This window comes from Leptonotus elevatus, chromosome 4, assembly GCF_054856555.1.
Source record: "Leptonotus elevatus isolate MCC_2025b chromosome 4, RoL_Lele_1.0, whole genome shotgun sequence".
Taxonomy (NCBI): Eukaryota; Metazoa; Chordata; class Actinopteri; order Syngnathiformes; family Syngnathidae; genus Leptonotus; species Leptonotus elevatus.
The window spans coordinates 13851476-13871322 of NC_141242.1; the positions used below are offsets into that span (position 1 = coordinate 13851476).

Genomic DNA, 19847 nt, shown 5'->3' on the forward strand with positions numbered 1-19847 from the left:
TCCTAACTGGCCTTGTGCATGAACTGATAAAAATTTGCTTGGATGAGAGTTGAAACATCTTCGATTCAATGCCTAGAGAATGAAACCTGGCGAAAATGTGAATATTCATATTCAGGTATCATTCAAGCTATTTCGACTGTTTTCTCAATGGCTCTGACTTAGTGATGATGCAACTTGGGGTTTGTGCCTTCAGAATGCAGGTCACCCATATGGCCAGTAGATGGCGGCGGTAGTTTAAGTTTGACACTTGAAGGGGCCACTCTTTCTTGCCTCAGCAGCAGCAGCAGCATCAAATTTATGCAAAAGACAAAATGAATGATTGGGAAAAATGAAGACATGTAGAATAGGTCAGGAACAATTAAAATAAAACTGTCAAACAAGGATAAGGAAAGAAAAGTCAACAAATAAGGATGATATATTGAATATGCAAACGTAATAAACAACAAAACGACAAATCACCAACAAAAAAATTATCAAAGCAATACAAACAAATGTCTAATAATGAATAGAAGAAAATAGATTTTTCCCAAGCCATCCATCCACTTACCGGGGATCGGGTCATGGCAGGGAAGCCCAGACTTCCCCCTTCCCAGGCACTTGGTCCAACTCTTCCAGGGGAATCCCAAGGCATCCCCAGGCCAACCGAAAGTCTGTCTAGCATGTCCTGGGTCGTCCCCAGGGCCTCTTGCTGGTGGGATGCGTCCAAGTGGCACCTAATCCTATGCCCGAGCCACTTCATCTTGCTCCTCTCAATATGGGGGGAGCAGCATCACTACTCTGAGCCCCTCCCGGCTAACTGAGCTTCTCACTCCGTTCACTCCATCTTGAAGGGAGAGTCCAGACACCCTGCAGAGGAAACTAATTTGGACCGCTTGTATACAGTATCTTGTTCTTTTGGTCATGACCCACCTCTCTACCCAGTGAGGGTAGGAATGTAGATCAACCAGTAAATAAAGAGCTTCCCCTTCAGGCCTCGCTCCCTGACCACAACAGACCGATACGGAATCTGAATCACTGGAGATATTCCATCGACCTGTTTTTCGATCTCCCGTTCCATTCTTAACTCGCACTTGAATAAGATCAAGTATGCCTGCATCTGCTTGTCGCCTCTCTCCATGGGCAACTCCTGTTTGTATTCATCTCAGAGGGCGGCCATTTTTCCACTTGCTGTCGACTGAAAATGACATCACAGTTGTTCAGTGCTCAGGTAATGACAAATTACGGTTAATCTGTTTTCTGAAGCCGAGCCGTGAATGGTCATTACACCTGAGCCCTGAGCAACTGTGATGTCATATTCAGTCGACGGCAAGTGGCAAAATGGCCGCCACCTGAGCTGGATAAAAACGGGTGGATTGTGCTGTTTAACTCATATTCCACAAACACAATATTATTCAGAATCCCAAGTGTGGATTAGTTGAGGCATGTCAAACATATTTTTGCAAAGTAATTTTTTTAGGTCAACTTTCCCTTAAAACAACAAAAACGTTTTTTGCACGTTAAAATAGTAATTTATTTTATTAATTTAAAAAATATATATTTTACACAGAAAATATAATAAAGCATTTTCAATAAAGATGGATTTAAAATAATGAATACGTTGAAAATATAAAATTTACCGTCCCATTCCTCATAAGCACATGTTCTCTCCGCTCTCTCGACTATGTGAGCTTCCATCATTTTGGGCACTAACCCACCAAGAATGAATAAATCAATGACGTCATACTTCTTCATGGAAAATCTAACTTATCTAACTTTTTTTTGTTTTAATAAACAATTTCACAGATGCCCCTTGGGTTTGTCATACTGTTGACTGTTCACAAGGGACTTGCCTACATACATACACATATTTACACACACGCACGCACGCACGCACGCACGGCAGAGTCAGGCAAGTGCTGGCTCGACTGCATGAAGGCTCTTTTGCTATTTTTATCCCCTCTGGTGCCGTTTGTGTTCCTCGGCTGCAGCTAGTGGCGAGCAGAGCAGAGGTGCGGGCGTCTCTCTCAACACGCCCACCCCTCTCTCCCTCCCACTCATTCTCTCCATCCCTCCCTCCCTCTCTCGTCCTAAAAATAGCCTCACGTCGTGATCAGCCTGTCCTTGGCAGAGCGAGAGACTGTATTATTGCTTGGAATTGAATTGATGGGGTGGGGGGGGGGGGGACGATTATGGATTGATACAAACAGCCTTTCTTCACAGACCCCCTCCACCCACCACCAAGCCAACCCCGGCGCATGCAGGCTGAATTAATGTGATGCTATTTTTGGGAGCCCCCGTGTTTCCAGGGGAGACCTAATGACGCAATGACGTCAATGCAGGTCAATCGCAGACTGGAGGAATAGAGGAATAGACTGGCTTCCATTTGTGCGGGGGGGGGGGGGGTATCTGCTTTTGCAGTATTTCCTTCTAGAAAGGCTGTTTGGGGGGGGGGGGGCGCACACGTCGGACTGGAGAGGAAACGAACGGAAGGCTTGAACGTGTTGCATCAGCGAGAAGCAGACGCGTTGCACACAGGTGTGTACGGACGCGCTCGGGTGCGGACCCACGGATGCTTGATTTGCCTGCGGAGTGCACGGAAGGAATCTCATTGTGCGTGTGCTCCCTCTAATTCTCATTCTGTCTTTCCTAAGGGCTTTTTTCACTCCGTACGGACCAATTCAGAGCGTTCGCTCGGGCAAGAAGAGGTAAGTTGTCTCCCTGCAAACACGCACGCGCGCACGCACGCGAGCGCGCACGCACGCACACACACAGATGGGGCATTGTTGCAGTCGTGGTGTATGTACGTGAAGATACGCGTGCAGCGTCTTGTGGTGTTGTTATGATTATGGTGATTATTATTATTGTATGGTTGTGGCGGCGCGATGAGAAATCCTGCCGGTTTCTTTGCTTGTTCGAATTCAGAAGTTTTGTTTGCCATTCATTTTATTTTAACAATGTCATTTTAATTATAACATTTTCAGTGTATTTGAATTTAATAAAAAAAATATATTATTATTTTAAATTGAATGTAATTATGTTTTAATATATATATCTGCATTTTTTTTCCTGTAACTCCAGCAAGGTGTCTCCTCTATGCTGCGACGCATGCAGGCGTATATACACGCGTGTAGTGTGTAGACAGGCAGAGACACGCTTGTCGGGAAGTTGGGAGGGTGGGGGGTGGTTAAGTTGAGAAGGGGGGGGGTTACATGGGGGAGGTTAGGGCGTGTACCGACCGACAAAGGGCTGCCGCTGAGAGGCTTTCAGCTTTCAGAACCACGGACAGCTCACATGAGGCTCAAGAGCAAGTCAGGTGGCATCACACGCGTGTTGTGTGCTAAATAAATCAATAAATCACTATGAATGTGCGTTTTCAGTCAAGCTAACTTTTTTGTTATTATTGTTAATTTTGTGATTGGAGCGGATGAATACATTCTTGCAATGTCATACACGACAATAGGTACATCTGCGCTCTCATGCGTGTGGGTATTAAATCAGTATTCTTCAATGGTGTTGATCAGTACTGTTTGTAAGGCAGATTTATTTTGTATTGCATCTGTGCAGGTGTACCTAATGCTGTGGCCATGGAGTGTAGAAATATGGTGTGTTTGTGTGTGGGGTGCGTGTGTGTGTGTGTGTGTGTGTGTGTGCGTGCGTGCACGTGCGCATGTCTCGATATGTCCAACCACCTGTAAGAGCCAATAAGCTGTTTTTTTTTTAAATATTTTGTCATTTGTTGTGTCACGAATCATGTGAGGTCAATTTTTTTTTTGGGGGGGGGGTAGATTTAAAAGCTTCTGCATACTTGTCACACGTGTGTTACTCTTTCTTTATATTTTCAATTAGCAAGTGAGATTTCAAACATGGGAATATGACCATGACTGTTTTGCTATTTGTTTTTTAACCTGACACCCCCCCCCCCCCAAAAAAAACCGAATTACATAAATAAATGTAAAAAAAAAACGAATTACATTTTAGGCCCAGATAATTTTTTTCACTCCCCTTTGTCAAATTTGAATGTTGATTTTCCAATTGATAATAGAAAACACCACCAATAGTGTCAATGTCGTTGCTTATATACTCTCCAGGTCAAATTTGACAGCAAGACAACTACCCTCAATGTAGTTCTTTCACCTTGAAATTTGACCAATTGATGATTATCGCAAATTCAAAACATATCAACAATGAAAATATTTATATTTCTTTCATTCTTCTACACAGGCGCTCTTCAGTTTGTGTACATTGAGGTCCAAGGTCAAATTTGACAAATAAAATGGCGGGGCTTGTGGAAATCGGGAAACTTGCCATCGAGAGGGAGCTTGAAGCTGTCTTGAGAACTGTCTGTGTTACCACCACATTTGAATGGGTTCCTGCAAAAACATGAAGGCTCATTACATGGCGGAATCTCACAAAAAGTCAGTTTTTCGAGATGCAAGGGGACACTGAGCTGTTTTTTTGTCTTGTGTTTTACACATTGTGAATTTAAACCAAACTAAATAACTTTGTCTCACAAAAGTCTGCTACCTAAGACAAAATAAAATAAATGCCATAGATGGGCGAAACATGAAACACTTGTCAACATTGCGGTGCAATAGCCCTATAAGCAACTGATATTTGAACACAAACACAAGTAGCAACACATGTAGACAGACAATATAACAATACAGGTGACCCTCAAATGCTCACGGTTTGCCAAATGTGGATTCGCCTGTGCATGGATCCCCCCACCTCCCCTCCCCCAAACAATAATTTTATAAAAACAGCTACTACCAATAATTGTGGCTTTTATTATTAAGTATGTATGAACATTCTTATTGCCAATTACTAGTGATGGGAAAATGAAGCTTCATGAAGCACTTGTGATATTTTTTGACTCCCCTAGATGGTGCTCTTGGTTTAAATATAAAGGCTAGTGCAAAGGAAATTTATTACATTTCCACTGCATCTTTCAACCAAGAGTGGCATCTAGAGGAGTCAAAAAATATTACAAGTGCTTCATGAAGCTTCATTTTCCCATCACTAGCAATTACCCACCTGATGCTTCAAAAACCGACAAGTGCAAATTTTTGCGGGATCCTGTATAAATGTGGTGAAAGCACACAGTTAGTTCTTTGGGACGGTTTCAAGTGTACTTTTTCAACACGGTTACCATTGTTCCATAAAAATATACCCCACGACGCTGATGCGATTTGGTGGCCCGTCTGTTGGTTTACATTGTTTGTTAGCATTAAGATAAATGGACAATGTTATTTGGTTGTTTTAAATACACAGGGTGCATTTTTTAATTTTATATTTAATTTGACAGTAAACTTCAGCTGGGAAGCTCCAGAAATTGGAAAGATTAAACAGCTTGAAGCATCTTTTATTTTATTATTATTAGATAGATAGATAGATAGATAGATAGTTTAATCTAATTTATTGGTAATCTTGCAGTCTACAGTGTATATAAAAAGTCAAAGCACTCCTGTTCAGAGGCCAGGTTTTTGTGATTTAAAAACCCAAATGAATCATTTCAAAACCTTTTCCACCATTAATGTTGGATAAAAAGTTCATCCTTGGATTCATTGGACCATAACACATTTGAAAATGTTTGTCACGGTCTGACAAAACCAAAGTTGAACTTGTTTGCCTTTAGTGAAACACGTAGTCAAGGTGGAGGGAATTATGAACTGTTCCAAATAGCAGTCCGTGCTGGCATGAAACCTTCACGATTCTGGTGGGAAGAAAAAAAAATGTCAGGAAAAGCTTACTAGGACAGCTGAACTTTATTGTGGGGGTTAATCAGGGGCACTTTAAATGGCGGCAGGTGTGCGCTGGCTTACATTTAACTTGCAATTGAATGTTGCATCTGAACACAGGGAAATCCCCAGCTATATGAGAGGGTGCACACACTTATGCAACTACATTATTTCAAGTTTTTGTTAAGGTTTTTATTTACATTAATGGCAAAAAATTATTTGACCTGGCATTTGAACAGGGGTGTGTAGACTTTTTATATGAGCCGTAAGTGCAAACACCTTTACGCACTTCCAGATACACACTGTATAATACTTGCATGCTATTGTTTTGTGGTGGTTAGAATGCACATCGATTATGATGGTTGTGTCCACGTGTGTTTCAGATGATACAGCAGGTGCGACGTGACACACTTCAGATTCTTTTCGGGTCTTTTTGCGGTCTGGGCTTGCTGTCGAATGGAAGACACCAGGAAGCCCTTACCCCAAAAAGCATCTGCAGAGGATACTTACATCCTGCAAGATGCTACATGCAATTCGTCAGCTATTTTGGTTTCCATCAATAAGTGTAATCCTATGCCAGTGATGGCCCCTTCTAGTGTGTGAAAGCTAAAGTACACTGGGTCAAAAATAACCCAACTATGGGTCAAAAATGGACCAATCTTTTACTTGGGTCGATTCGCCCTAAATTTGAGTCAAGAAATGGGACGTTCAGAGTAACACAACTCATAAATATTGGTCAGATTACTTAGGTCATTTTGTATAAAACATCCCAGAAAGCTGGATCAAATTGACCCATAAAGTGGATCAGTCCATTTTTTTATCCATACGTCCAAACGTTTGACCCAACTGTTTTTAGAGAGTACAGTTTAGTTGTATTTAACGTTCGTCTTTAAGGACGGTTTCTTTGAAAACTTTAAGCTAAGTACAATTTCTATTTCATTTTCATGTGTAACAAATTTTAGCTATATCATTCTTAAATGTATATATTTTTGATATTTCTAGGCGTAAGCACAGCGTTGATGTTGAACCTGTGCCAAATGTTACAGGGGTTTACAACATGAGATATGTGATAATCGGCCCATCCACAAGAGGGCGAAATAGCACAAGTGTTTCTCAACTGTGAAAACATTTTGTCACTGATCCAAATATTCCAGACCGCAACACTGAGTGTTGCATCATAATTTATCAGTTAAATTCATCCAATGACTCATGTAAGTGCATATTGCAACATGTGTATGAATTAAAACCTAATTGCAACTAAAGCAGAAAGTTTTGAGTTGAATTTGTCATCTGTATTATTATGAGTATGCATAGATGTTTGTTGAAAAGCTGTGATGCCATTTTACTTCCAGTAAAGCACTTGTCATCATGGATGGATGAAAATGATTCAAATGACGATCAGCTACTTTTTGAGTGGACTTAATATCACGACCACAGAACCCGCACTAACACTTTTACATTGTGTGTGTGCACGCGTGGACGTCCGTTCACTCAGCATCTCCTCATTGCTACGCACGTCACAAAAAGCTGACTCGGGTCTTTTCCGACCACACTGTACGGCGTGAGGACGTCACTCAAGTCTCCTGGGTGGGGGTGGGGAGAGGGAGGTGGGGTGGGGTAGAAGTTCAATAACATGCAGAATCAGAATTCCCGTCATTTCCGTGACTCACCCGGGCAGGTCCTGCTGAGCGGAATTCCTGCTTTCTTTAGGCCGGCATCTGGAAAAGTAACGTGATGCCGACTGTGAGGCAGCCCCCACCCTCATGCCCCCCCTGTGTGTGAGCCACTCCTGCTGGGGCTGCAGGACCCTGAAATGACAAGCACATATCAGTGTTTAATAGCATTCATGCATTTCTCCACTCATTCAAACAAGATAGGAATCATTACATTAAAGACAATTTAGGTATTGCTTTCCACATTCCCCAAATTTCACAATTTCCTGTTGAGCTCATTCAAAACATAATTTTTCCACATTCCCAAAATTCCAACTTTTCACAGTGGATTTCCAAATTGCACCTCGTCCTTGAGTTTAACCATTCAACCCGTTTTACTCAATTAGGACATCTTGGGAAACATTCCACAACCCCCCGAATTCCACACTTTTCACAATAAAATTCCCCAAATTGAGAAATATGCAACATGCATACATTTTCTTTTCACTTTGCTTTGCCATTGCAAACTACCAACTTTTAACAATTCTGTTCATTCAGGACATCTTGGGGACTGCTTTCTACATTCCACACTTTTCACAGTAAATATCCCAAATTAAGAAATATTTTACACATCGTCGCCGTCAGGCGGAAACCTTCTATATCCAAATATGGACAATTTCATATTTTTTCCACAAATTGATACTATTCGTCAGTCCCCACGTGAGTCTGTTATATTTATTAATTGCAAACCATTCTTAGATACAAAAAAAAACAAACCAAAAATGACTTCCTTCAACTACGACACATTCCATCCCCAACATTCCCAAATTAATATTTAATAATGTTTAATATTATTCACTGACCGATTCAAACCATTCCAATTTCAAGTCTCATGCGCTTCATTTGAGTTCAGCGTCAGTTCTTTACTATTCGAATACAATTTCCACCTCACGTTATTAGATGGAATGTTCAGAAGTTCAGCTTTGATGAATAGCTGCATGCATTTCTTCTAAACATATGACTCACAGGGTCCCATTAGTAACGTGACTCATGAATAATTAATAAGCCATGTCTTGTCCTATCTCAGGGCCTGACAATTACACTTCATTGATTCTCCTCAGTGGCTTGCAAATATACTGCAAGGCATAATATAAACAGCTCTAGTATTCATCAAAGGCAACACATTCTAATTAGACAGGAAATAATGCAAAATCAATTAATTCCATGTAATTACCTTGTAATAATCGGAGAGCTACAGTATTAGTACATTTAAAAATTCTTAACTATCATTCGAGTTTAGCAAGTGGGTAAAACTACGGGGAGGTGGGGGGTTTCATGAACATCTTTACCTGATAAAAATGCACGAAGCGCCTCTCGCTGTTCAACATTCAACAAGGAAATGGTGAGTAATTCTGCAAAAACAAAATTGATTGCAGCGTTCATTCATCTGTTAGGATTGTTTGTTTCCCCCCCGCCATCGGCGCTTATTGGTTTCGTCCCGCCCTAAACAACGCCTGATTGGTCCAACCTTGCAAACGTATCGGCGGGAGCGGTACAAGATATATTCTCTCGAGCCTGTGAACCCACAAATACCGTGAGAATTCAGTTTGCTGGCAAGGTCATCTCGCAACCACATAAAAAAAATAATTAAATAAAAACTTTTGACTACAGGACTTTTCAAATGTCCACGAAAATGATCAATTATTTCATTATTTAATAATCATTGATAACACTCTTCTGCCAGGCCTTTTCACACTGCACTCACTCAGTGTGATGGAGTTGCGCGGCAACACGAAATTACCAGTTTCCAGTGTGCCCATATTTGGAAGTGATGACAAAGCAGCCTACAAAGAAGTAAAAGTGAGATTTTTCCCGCTTGTTAAACCGCACCATGACAAGATGTATCCTTTATTGTTGCAAAAGAAAGCCCTGACTTTGCTCATTTTAAGGAGGAAGAGGGCACGAGCAGCAGAGAATAACTAATGAATTGGCGTGAACTTGGGTAGTTTAATCATGCTGTTAGATGTAAACTAAATCACTCTCAGCTTCTCTCCAACTCGAGGCACTTGTATGACGTCACGACGCAGCTGCTCTTGAATAGAACATTTAGCATTTTGAGGTGCCTTGTGTCGACTGCCATTGACGGTTATAGACGTCAAAATTCATTTTAACTATGTTGATTAGCTTAACATTTTTTTCCCACTTTTGTTAACAAAATTATGAAAACCTAGATTTTTTTTTATTGTACATTTAGAACAGATATACAATTTGTGATTAATCGTGAGTTAACTGCCTGACGCCTTATTTATTTAATAATCTTTTCTATTAAAAAAAAAATATTATAAAAAAATTATAATAATCTTTTCTATTTAACAATTTATTTGTTCCAATTTTTTAATCTTTTCTTTAAAAAAAATATTATTATTTTGTAATCTTTTCTTTAAAAATAATTGTAATTATTTTTTATCTTTTTTTAATTGTTTGAAATATTTTTTTAATATTTGAATGATATTTTTAATTTTTAATCATCTTTTCTTTAAAAAAATAATTTTAATTAATATTTTTTTAAATTTTTAATAATTTTTTCTATTTAAAAAATAATATATTTGTTAATTTTTAATCTTTTCTTTAAAAAAAAAATTTTTTTTTTAACAATAATCTTCTCTTTAAAAACCCCAAAGATTATTAAAAATTAGGGGCGTCCGGCCATTAAATGTTTTAAATTAATCGAATGACTTCTCTAGTTAACTCACGATTAATCACAAACTTTATATCTGTTCTAAATGTACAATAAAACATTTCTTTCTAGGTTTTCATACTTTTGTTAACAAAAGTGGAAAAAAATGTTAAATTGTTTTACATCTATAGCCGTCAATTGCAGTGAATGAGTTAAAATGTCAATTGAAAACATTGTAGTTTCTGAATGTATTTATCAGTATTACAGTGAAAGTACAGCAGAATGTGAAAGTTTACTTTGGCAAGTCAATTTACTGTGTTTGCCCTTGAATTCTCTTCCAGCGCTCCTAAAATCTTGAAGGGTTATTGTGCTCCTAGTAAAATAAAATGTTAATCTGGAGCACTGGACTGGGGAGAGGAAAAAAACAATTTTAACACATCCCATACTTTAGCATAATCTTTTAGAGCTATCCGATAGTCGGGCTTTTGCAGACTTTGATCAGAAGGGATGACAATTTCAAATTTGCTCTGATTATTGGTATGAGTTGACCCCACCCCACTTAACATTTACAACAGTCAGCCCCAATCATTTTCCAAGCAGATTGGGGCGGAAAAATCCCTCTTAACACATCACAAGATAATCTATCAGAGGCATCCGTTAATCACGCCTTTGCTGACTTTGACCTGAAATGGGAAACATTTTAAATTCAGCCTGTGTACAACAAGCTTAACATTTACAATTGTCGACCCAAACATTTTCCAAGCAGAATTTTGGGGGGTCTTAACATACCCCACACCCCAGGATAATCGTTAGGGAAATTTTTTAGAGGCATACTACCGGCCTTTGCTGACTTTAACCAAAAGAGAAACATTTACAATTGTCAGCCCTGACTGTTTTCCGAACACATTGGGGAGGGGTGCAAAAAAGCACAGTCGACACACCACAGGATAATCGATCAGGATACTCTTTTAAGTCAGATCTGTGCTAACTTTGATCAGAAAAAGGTTGAAAATGGTGATATTCGGTCAAATTATCAGGATTTGTGGACTTAACTTTGACCATGCAGTTGTTCCTGTTAGTGGTGATGTCATATTCCGGCAGGCAAAAAAAAAACACCTTGTTAAGAAATCTTTTAGTGACCGGCAGCTGTTATTAATCCCAGATGTCAGCATTTATAAGCCGGTTTGTTTCTGGCAAAGAAAAGTAAAACATGTTTTTTCTTCCTTTTCCCTCTCAAACATGAGCGTCCAGTTCATTCTTCCATGCTTTTGCTTTCATGAATAATAGACAGTTCCCGGTGAAGATTTAAGTGCAATTAAACTCTGCCACCGCTTGACTCTCATTCCCAGAAGTGTGTCCTTTACGGTGCCTTTTCTCGTCAATTTCCTTGATAACGTCACATTTCTGGTCGAGCTAAGCACGTTATTAAAGACGGCGTGTAATTTTTACGAGGCTTCTGTTTTCTCTCCCCCTCAGCGTGTGCGTGTGCGGTATGCAGGCTTTACAGTAAATTACCAGGAGAGAAACCTAAAACAAACAACTGTAACAGGCATATTTGGTTTTTTTTAATTTCCCCAAAGATCTCCTCGAAAGTACACGGTTCTCCCTTGGCCTATTTTTTTTTCCCCCCCTGACGGATTTGTGCCACAACACAGACACTCGTCCAAGAATAGCCACGCTGGATGGGGAGAAAATGATGGAAGAAGAGCTAAGGCATCAAAAATACTGAGAGCTGCTGTTGCTGTTGCAATGCTCTTTCCTGTATGTGGTGCTGTGACAGCTTCAATTGGGAGGGAAAAACGAGCAAGCGCGCATAGGGCCTTCTGGGAAATATTTATGGACTGACTGATTATTATTTTTTACTTATAAAGTGAGATTACACCAAATTTAACACACCTGCTCCCCATTCACACCTGAGACCGCGTAACACGGGTAAATTGATCATTGGGCCCACACTGGACATTTTCACTTAGGCCTTGTTCAGACTGGCAGCCCAAATCCGATTTTTAGCCCATCCAGATTAAATGTGGATGGCTCTTTTGTAGTCTGGAAAAACCAATGCGCCCGCATTGTCAATATCCAATCGGGTCGCTGCCCGGCTGTTTCCTCGCATGCTTAGCAGTCAATCGCCTTGACGGCTCCACTGGCCCGTTGGCTCCCGTCATGCTCAACCGGAAATACAGTGACAGGTTACGTTACTTGCGCTAAAGCTGGTCTCGCTACCCAATCAGATCTTCACATGCGCAACCGGAAATAGCGAAATAGTGCCGGGTCATAGCCATAGATATTTGGTCGTTAAATAAATTTAAAAAAACTGCTTAACACGCTTGATTCAGATCGTAGCCAAGTGAATCAACCCCCCCCCCATGCCCCCAAAATGCCTCGCCCCAAATAAATCTCACCTTACTATGATCATTTATGAAAAAATACAAAAAAATATATATTATAAAATCTGTGCCAATAAGTTGTCCCTCTCTGACCAATGCCTTACCTCCGATAAACCTAAAAAAAATATGTAAATACGTTTTGTTTTTTTAAATCATAAAATGTATTTGTACAAATAAAGGCATTCTCTCTGAAATACCGAAAACAAAAAACACCTCTCACATTATTTAATTTAATTGGAATGCCTTTGTACTATCACTTTAATGTATGTGCATACTAGAAAATTATTACAAAATGTAAAACTTAACTTATATTCTACATTTTGTATTTGCTCATCCAGGAGTGGCCCTACGACCATTCCACACTAACAAAGCTAATGCATCGCCTTAAATAAATGCCTTCTTGTATTTAATATTTTACTTTCATATAATTATTTGTAGAATAATAAGAAACATTGTTGTAAATTTTTTTTTTAACTCACTGCATTATTCTAATTCTTTTTCCATCGTCCTTTTCATTATCTTCTTTTTTAAATCCCCTCGCAACTTTTATTTATTTATTTTAGTATTAAAAAAACTGAAAATTGCTTTAAAAAAACACACAAAAAAAACAACTATGATTTGGATTAATATTCTACTAATGTCACTGCTGTTTGTGGTCGCAAGTTTTTCTGTTGTGTTTGTTCCTTTTTTTAAATTGACTTTATTGATCATAAATTGCCCTTGACCTATTAACTGAAATTTGCCTTTACTCTGTAAAAATAGTATTTATTTTATGAAAATGTTGATCCAATTATCATGAAACGAAAATAATGGAAAAATTAGTAACATAAATATTCATATTTAAATACATTTTGTTGCATGCAATGATATTTTGATCATATTTGTGAGCTTAGAATGGGCCACTGCAGTGCGGCGGAACTTCATGCTAAACAAACACTGCTGACCTGCTGGCTGCCATTGGGCAATATTTAGAATGAGCAACAGAACGGTTAGGTCAGCACACGATAGTACACATACAATACAGCTCTCGGATTTTTACCGAAGACGCAAATTCTTCGTTAGTGTACTTAAGTAGTTTTGTTATGTAAGCTATCTGTATTAACCTGAGTATTTATTTTTGTAACAACTTATTTACTTATTTTTTTTACTCCCTTTTGAAAACGGATATCTGTACTTTCTACTAGTTACTATGCCAGAACAGGCTTGTTACTTTTTTCAACCTTTGCGGATAAAACCAAAGGGACATAAGTAGAGGCATTCAAAAAATCTAATCTGCCAACGAATATACAAGTACCGGTAAGTTGTATTTTTCTATTATAAATAGCTTACAGTATTTTGATTTTTTTTTGTTAGCAGTTCAAAATAATAGCATGTATACAAACATGTTTTTGACCCTAATAAATGTTTTCATGCAGTTATCAAAACAGGTATTGAATATAAAGTCTTTGTTTTAAATGCTTTTAAAAAGATTTAACAAAAAACATGAAAAGCAAATTAGCGTTATAAATACATATTTCAACTTAGCTTAAAAAAGTACTGGCCCACAAATACCAAAAATCCGTGCATACAGTAATAGATGCCAATTCAACTGTATTTTAATAAAATAAAATATTTACTTAAAAAAAAAAAGGCAGATGAACTTTCAGTACATATTTCAAAATGGAGGCGGGGGCAAGAGACCAAAAACCCATAAAATTTAGGAGAGAGAAAAATCAGCGACTTTGCAAATCCATCGGTGTTGAAACGCGAGTATGTGAGGGTCTACTGTACTTATTAAAAATAACAGAAGCAAGATTGTATTTAGCCAAGTCTAGTTCTGGCTCATATCTGGTCGAGCAAAATAAACCTAAAAGGAGGGTTGAATAAAATTAAAAATAACAATTAAAGACCACTACTATAATAACCGCCAATGATTATAATACAGTATAATATTACTGATTCATTTCATTAATTTTGCCATTAATAATGCACAACTTATAATGGCTACTTTTACACTAATATCTTCTATTTAAGTAAACAGTATTTTTGCTACCTCTGTACCCTTGTTTAGTTTGAATGCATTTTTGTCCAGTGACTCAAAAACATCAGGTTGATTGTTGCGAAAAAGAAAAACCCAATAAGGGCTATATTACATATGTAAATGTGGTTATCATGCGATGGGCTGGGAAGAGGAAGGTGAGGGGATGGATGAAGGGAATGGGGGGTCGGGGAAAACGATGAGTAAGAGGTGACTCAACATCCCACCACTATAAGACATGCCGATGGTGGCCCAACAGTGGACACACTCACCACACAAAGGTAAGTGCAACTTTACTCCACTAAGTGCTTCGCATTGTACCATTTAGGTTTCTTTTTGTAGTTTATTGGAAGTTTGATGTTTGCATGAACAATTGTGGTATGGCTCACTAGATTTTAATATTCATCATGGTAATTTCTTTGTAGGTATTTAGACATCATAAATTTGTGCATATGAGGAAAATGAAGGCTTGTGATTGGCTGTTTTGATTGCTAATTGGCTCAATTAACCTTATAGTATTGCTTTAAAAATGTTGAGATTTATTATTATTATTATTGAATAGCAAAATTTACTTCTTTTGTCGTGGTTTATTTTCTGATCAAACCTCGCTAGTTATATTTTACTCTATATATTGGTGCTTTTTTTTTTCCTGGCACAGTATCATATTTTTAATTAATTATTTTCTTCAGAGACCTCAGTACTAGATTTCGATTATTTTAATGTACCTAGTGTTGTTAATTTAAATAATTTTAATAACAGGATTTAATTTTTTGCTGCTGCCTGATGCTTGAACTTGTTGTCTCCCCCCCTTTTTTTTTTAAACAAGTGTAATTTTAATGACCAGCGTTTTCCTGGACCTCATTACTGGATTGTCTTTTTTATGTACCGTGTGTTGTCAAATACTTATTTTTTGAAAAATTATAAATATAAAACACAGATAATCATCATCATCATAGACTATATAACTAAGTAGGTAAATTTAATAAAATAAAATGAGGAGAAAAAAAAAATACAAGACTACAATTAGTACTGTGAAAGTATGAGCCTTAGTATGAGATCTTAGTTTTTATTTCTCGCTGCTCACCGTCAATTCATTATATATATATATATATTTTTTGGGGGGGTGGGGGGGTCTTTGGGGGGTCGGTTTGGTCCTTTTTAATTTACCATGTGTTATTTACTTATCTATTACATAGATAATCTGTAGCATTAGAAACAAATATATGTATAACATTTTCTATAAACATATATCTCAGTAGTGATTTAGTGTATTTTATGTACTTTGTGCTGTTACACTTACAAGAACAAAACTGAACAATACAGAAGCAATTTTTTAGAAAATATTTAGAACTTGTACACCAAATTAAATGGAAAATACAAAAAGTTAAATTGAAAAAACTAAAGAATAACAAATATTAGTGTCATAACACTACAATAATGCAAAAATGTGTCCAAATAAAGTTATACATAAGTAATACCTAAAAAAAACACTAATTGCCAAAACAATAATTGTCTCGGGCGTTTCTTTCATTTGTCCATGAGTAATGTTTGTTGTAATGAGAAGCAGGCGAGCCAAATAAGATTTGGGTGACGGACCAAATTAGGATAAGCGCGGGCGTGCGGAAGCGGTCAATCTTTGTACCCAACATCTATTTAGAGAAATCTCAAATATTTGCACGCACAATCAAACACATTGCGTCAATGAGTGGAAGGAAGTGACCAGTTGTGTTGCTTGTTTGGGAAAGTACACAAAAGAACTGAATTATAATACTGTTGGCATTTCTCCCGGGATCTGCAGCCGCAAAAAACACAATGGACTGCATCACCTTAGCCGTCCTGGTGTCTGTCTCCCAAGTGTGGGGTGCGGCCACGGCGGCTCCCATGTCGGCAGAGGCGGTCAGGATGAAAGCCACGGTGGAGGGGAGGTCCAAGCAGCTGGTGGCCAGGCTCAATAAAATTCAGGTAACATCTACAGAAAACCCCAAGCAAATAACAACAGGTTACTTACAAGAGGCAGAAAAGATTTGACTAACACTTCTTAAACTGAAAACGACGACAAATTTATTGGAAGTAAACTGTTGGATTCTGGTTGACGAATAAAACAGTCAAGTCATGGCAGTCAATAATTTAAATGAATAATTTTTTTAAGTTTTTTAAAAAATATATTATATTATCAATTAATTGTGGATGAATCTTCACACCTCTAGAATATTTGTTATTGTGAGAGCGGAATCAACAAACTTGATATGTGACAGGTTCCTCCCGGCATGACGCTGACGCCCCCGGCAGACCAACTGGACGGGCTCTCCTCAGTGGTGACGCTCCTGGACGGCTACGACAAGCTCATCTCAGACTCTCTGAACGTGTCTCAGGTGAAGGCCGAGATCTCGTGGCTGAGGGGTTACCTTGGACAGTGGAAGAAAGGCCGCTGCACAGAGGCCAAGGCAAGCAGGATGTCCACCACGGGCGGCGCACTGCAGCGGCTGCAGAGTCAGCAAGGCTTCGTCCTCACAGTCGGCATGGAGGCGATGGCCAGAATCAAAGACATCCTCACTCGGATGCTGCAGAACATGGAATACCTGGACAAATGCTGAGACGGAATCTCCAAAATGTGCGTTAGGTTCATTGAAGACTCAAAATCAAAGCAGTCCAGACTTTTTCTGAAAAATCAAAGGACGTAAGGTTTATTTAGACATTCTTCGCCTTTTATACATACAGAAAATATACAAGATGTCCCCCAAAAAAATCACTTTAAACTTCTTGAACAGACTCCATCAATATTTGGCATCTTAAGATTGCAGTTTATAACAAGCTGAAGTCAGAACAGGTCAAGCTTTATCACTCTCCCAAACATCCACCTAATTCAGTGCACTGTGAGTTTCAATGCAGACTTTACCAGACTTTATGTGAACGCCTGCTCTAGAAGTTCAGTGACTTTTAACAGAGGAGGCAGTAGCAAGTCTTTAGCCGCATACTGTAATAAGAAACTCGCCATTGATAGCGTGAATGCGGCTGCCATAAAGCTTCTCAAACTGAACTGCAGTCGGCGAAAGGAAAAACTTCTTGCCAGGGAGCAATTACAAAAACTGCAAAGCCTAAACTGTCAAAGGATGGCTTCACATATGATACATGAAACAGAATAAGAAAAAAGGACGAGTAGAGTTAGCTTTGGACACCTTGTATTGTTATTTAAATTAAAAAAGAGAGAGAAAAAAAAACAGTGAAGTGGTGAGGTGAAGCAAAAGTTTATTTTGACATCATTCATACTCACAAGCACACCTACAGAGAATTTAGAGTCTTCAATGAAGATAACATGCATGTTTGTGGAATGGGAGGAAGCCGGAAAAAAAGCCACACAAGCACGGGAAGAACATGCAAACACCTTGAAGAAAGGACACAGCCCGGATTCTAACCCAGAACATCAGAACTGTGAGGCAAATGTGCTAAGTCATTATTCTTATTTAAATACTGGGATTTTATTTATGTCAACATCCACCACCAGCTCTTCCGATACTGCTATTTATCGCCTTCAAATAGAAAAAGTTTGTATATTTTTTGTACTGCATTTGCTTTTTTTAAAAGTATTTAAGGAAAATTATGTGAAATAAAGTGTTTTTCATTTTACCGTAACTTTTGTGATCCAGCCATCATTCTATTTTCTGTAGCATTTATCCTGATCATGGTCATGGGTGAGCTGGAGCTTAACCCAGCGCGTCTTCACTGATGACCACTGCTTACACTTACAACATGGCTGCAAACAGAAGAGCTAGTTTGCAAAAGCACAGTCAGTTTTAACAAGCTAGCCACTTTTCTGACCACTTTAGAGACTATTTTGAGGGTGTCATTTTTACGAATTATTAAGTGTTGAAAAAGGCTTGTTCTCGTTGTTGATGCAATGCTAATGGTAGAAAAAAATATGTCTTTTTTGGGGTCTCCTGAAAAGTGACGATTTTGGAGGTATAGGTTTTTGGCCCAATGCAAGCAATATGCAATTTTTTCCCAAGGTCAAGAGGAAGCATTAAGTTTCACAAAATCTCTAAAGAGAAGATATTTATGCAATTTACTGCTGGGAAAAACAGTACAAAAAACTGAATTTGTTTTCAATAAAAATATAATTGTCATTGGGTTTTTCTATAAGTGAAAGCGGGAAATAACACTAAAACAGGGATGTGATTTGACCAAAGTGAAATTATCTGAAAATTTAGCCGGGGGTCTGGGGGCCGCGGGCACTCAGCTAGGTCCAGAGCTCATGGGTTTTCCGTGTTTTTAAGTACTTTCAATGCACTCAGATGACAAAGAAATAGACAAAACAACAGCATAAATTTTCAATGTATATTGAACTATCCCATATAAAATTGCAGTTTTAGTCAACTCAAAATCAGTCACATTCAAAAACATTGGGCTGCCTTTGCTTTTAAAAACTATCACTGAGAATATCATCATATATATTTACCATGCAATAAATCATTTAATCAATCATTCTTAATTTAATACATAATGCATGACAAAAACATAAAATACCTCATGCAGCAAGCTCTGGTAAAAACACAATCATGCATTCGTCGAATGCATGATTGACTAAGATCATCTCTGTAACTGCATACATCAAGACAGTCAACATATTGAAAGCTGAAAAGTGCAAACATGCAGCATTCATTTGAGTTTGTGTCAATGATTAACCATGTTAAATATTTATGGCCATTTTTATTACGTTATAATATTTTCGAAAATTTGATTTCGATTAATTTGAAAAGTTTACCACCGACCTCAAAATTCACGACTCTGTCAGCAACTGATACAGGTTGTTGGGGTGGATCACGTCTCTCTATTACCGCTTCCGATTGTGATGTCAATAAGGGATGGAGGCCGTAAAGTTTTGGAGTTTTCGTTTGGGCACCGAAACTTCCAGCGATGGAATAATTTGTTGTTCTTGACTGGAGTTCTTTCACGTGTTTTTTGCTCTTTGCGTGACTTTCAAGAGCTTGAAACCTCTCCCACCATAGTCAATGGTATCATGGCACCAAATGCAAAGCGCTTTCCCGGCACGATCGATCTTCCGAATAAAGTCACTGAACAAATTCGTCACAGTCTTCTTTCCAACATTTGTAGATATATCCTTCTCTAACCAGTCCCATCGAAACTTGTTTTTTACGATCTTGTCAATTTCCTTAACTCGCGGAGCATCTTTGCGTTCGATCACGGACATCTTTCTTTAAACACCCGGCAAAAACCTCTGAGAAATGAACAATGGCATACTCCAATGCCTTTATAACAAGCGCGTTTATTGGTCAACAAACAATGGCATACGCCTATGCCTTTATAACAAGCGCGTTTATTGGTCAACACGGAGACTTCAGCCAATCGCAAGATCAGTTTCATTTCAGTTACGGAAACACT

General features: G+C 38.4%; 1 protein-coding gene and 2 long non-coding RNA genes across 5 annotated transcripts; 2 read left to right on the forward strand and 1 right to left on the reverse strand.

Annotated features, from left to right (window-relative positions):
- Window positions 1-2423: 2423 nt before the first annotated feature.
- Window positions 2424-6980, forward strand: LOC147175616 (uncharacterized). The gene is made up of 3 exons (XR_015094587.1): window positions 2424-2514; window positions 2631-2684; window positions 6101-6980. It is a non-coding gene; the product is annotated as an uncharacterized LOC147175616 (long non-coding RNA).
- Window positions 3945-16473, reverse strand: LOC147175617 (uncharacterized). Its single transcript, XR_015094588.1, has 4 exons — window positions 16277-16473; window positions 8719-8781; window positions 7388-7525; window positions 3945-4349 (listed from the first exon to the last, which is right to left on the reverse strand). It is a non-coding gene; the product is annotated as an uncharacterized LOC147175617 (long non-coding RNA).
- On the forward strand, window positions 13436-18080 carry LOC147175618 (leptin-like). Of its 3 annotated transcripts, none has more exons than XM_086073582.1 (3): window positions 13436-13729; window positions 16249-16412; window positions 16706-18080. In XM_086073582.1, exons 2-3 carry the CDS (start codon window positions 16263-16265, stop codon window positions 17042-17044), a joined length of 489 nt encoding a protein of 162 aa, XP_085929708.1. In that variant the 5' UTR covers window positions 13436-13729; window positions 16249-16262; the 3' UTR covers window positions 17045-18080. The 3 variants fall into 3 exon arrangements, with proteins under 3 accessions (XP_085929708.1, XP_085929707.1, XP_085929709.1); XM_086073581.1 differs by lacking the exon at window positions 13436-13729 and adding an exon at window positions 14614-14731; XM_086073583.1 differs by lacking the exon at window positions 13436-13729 and adding an exon at window positions 14641-14731 and having other exon boundaries at window positions 16306-16412.
- The last annotated feature ends 1767 nt before the right edge of the window (window positions 18081-19847 follow it).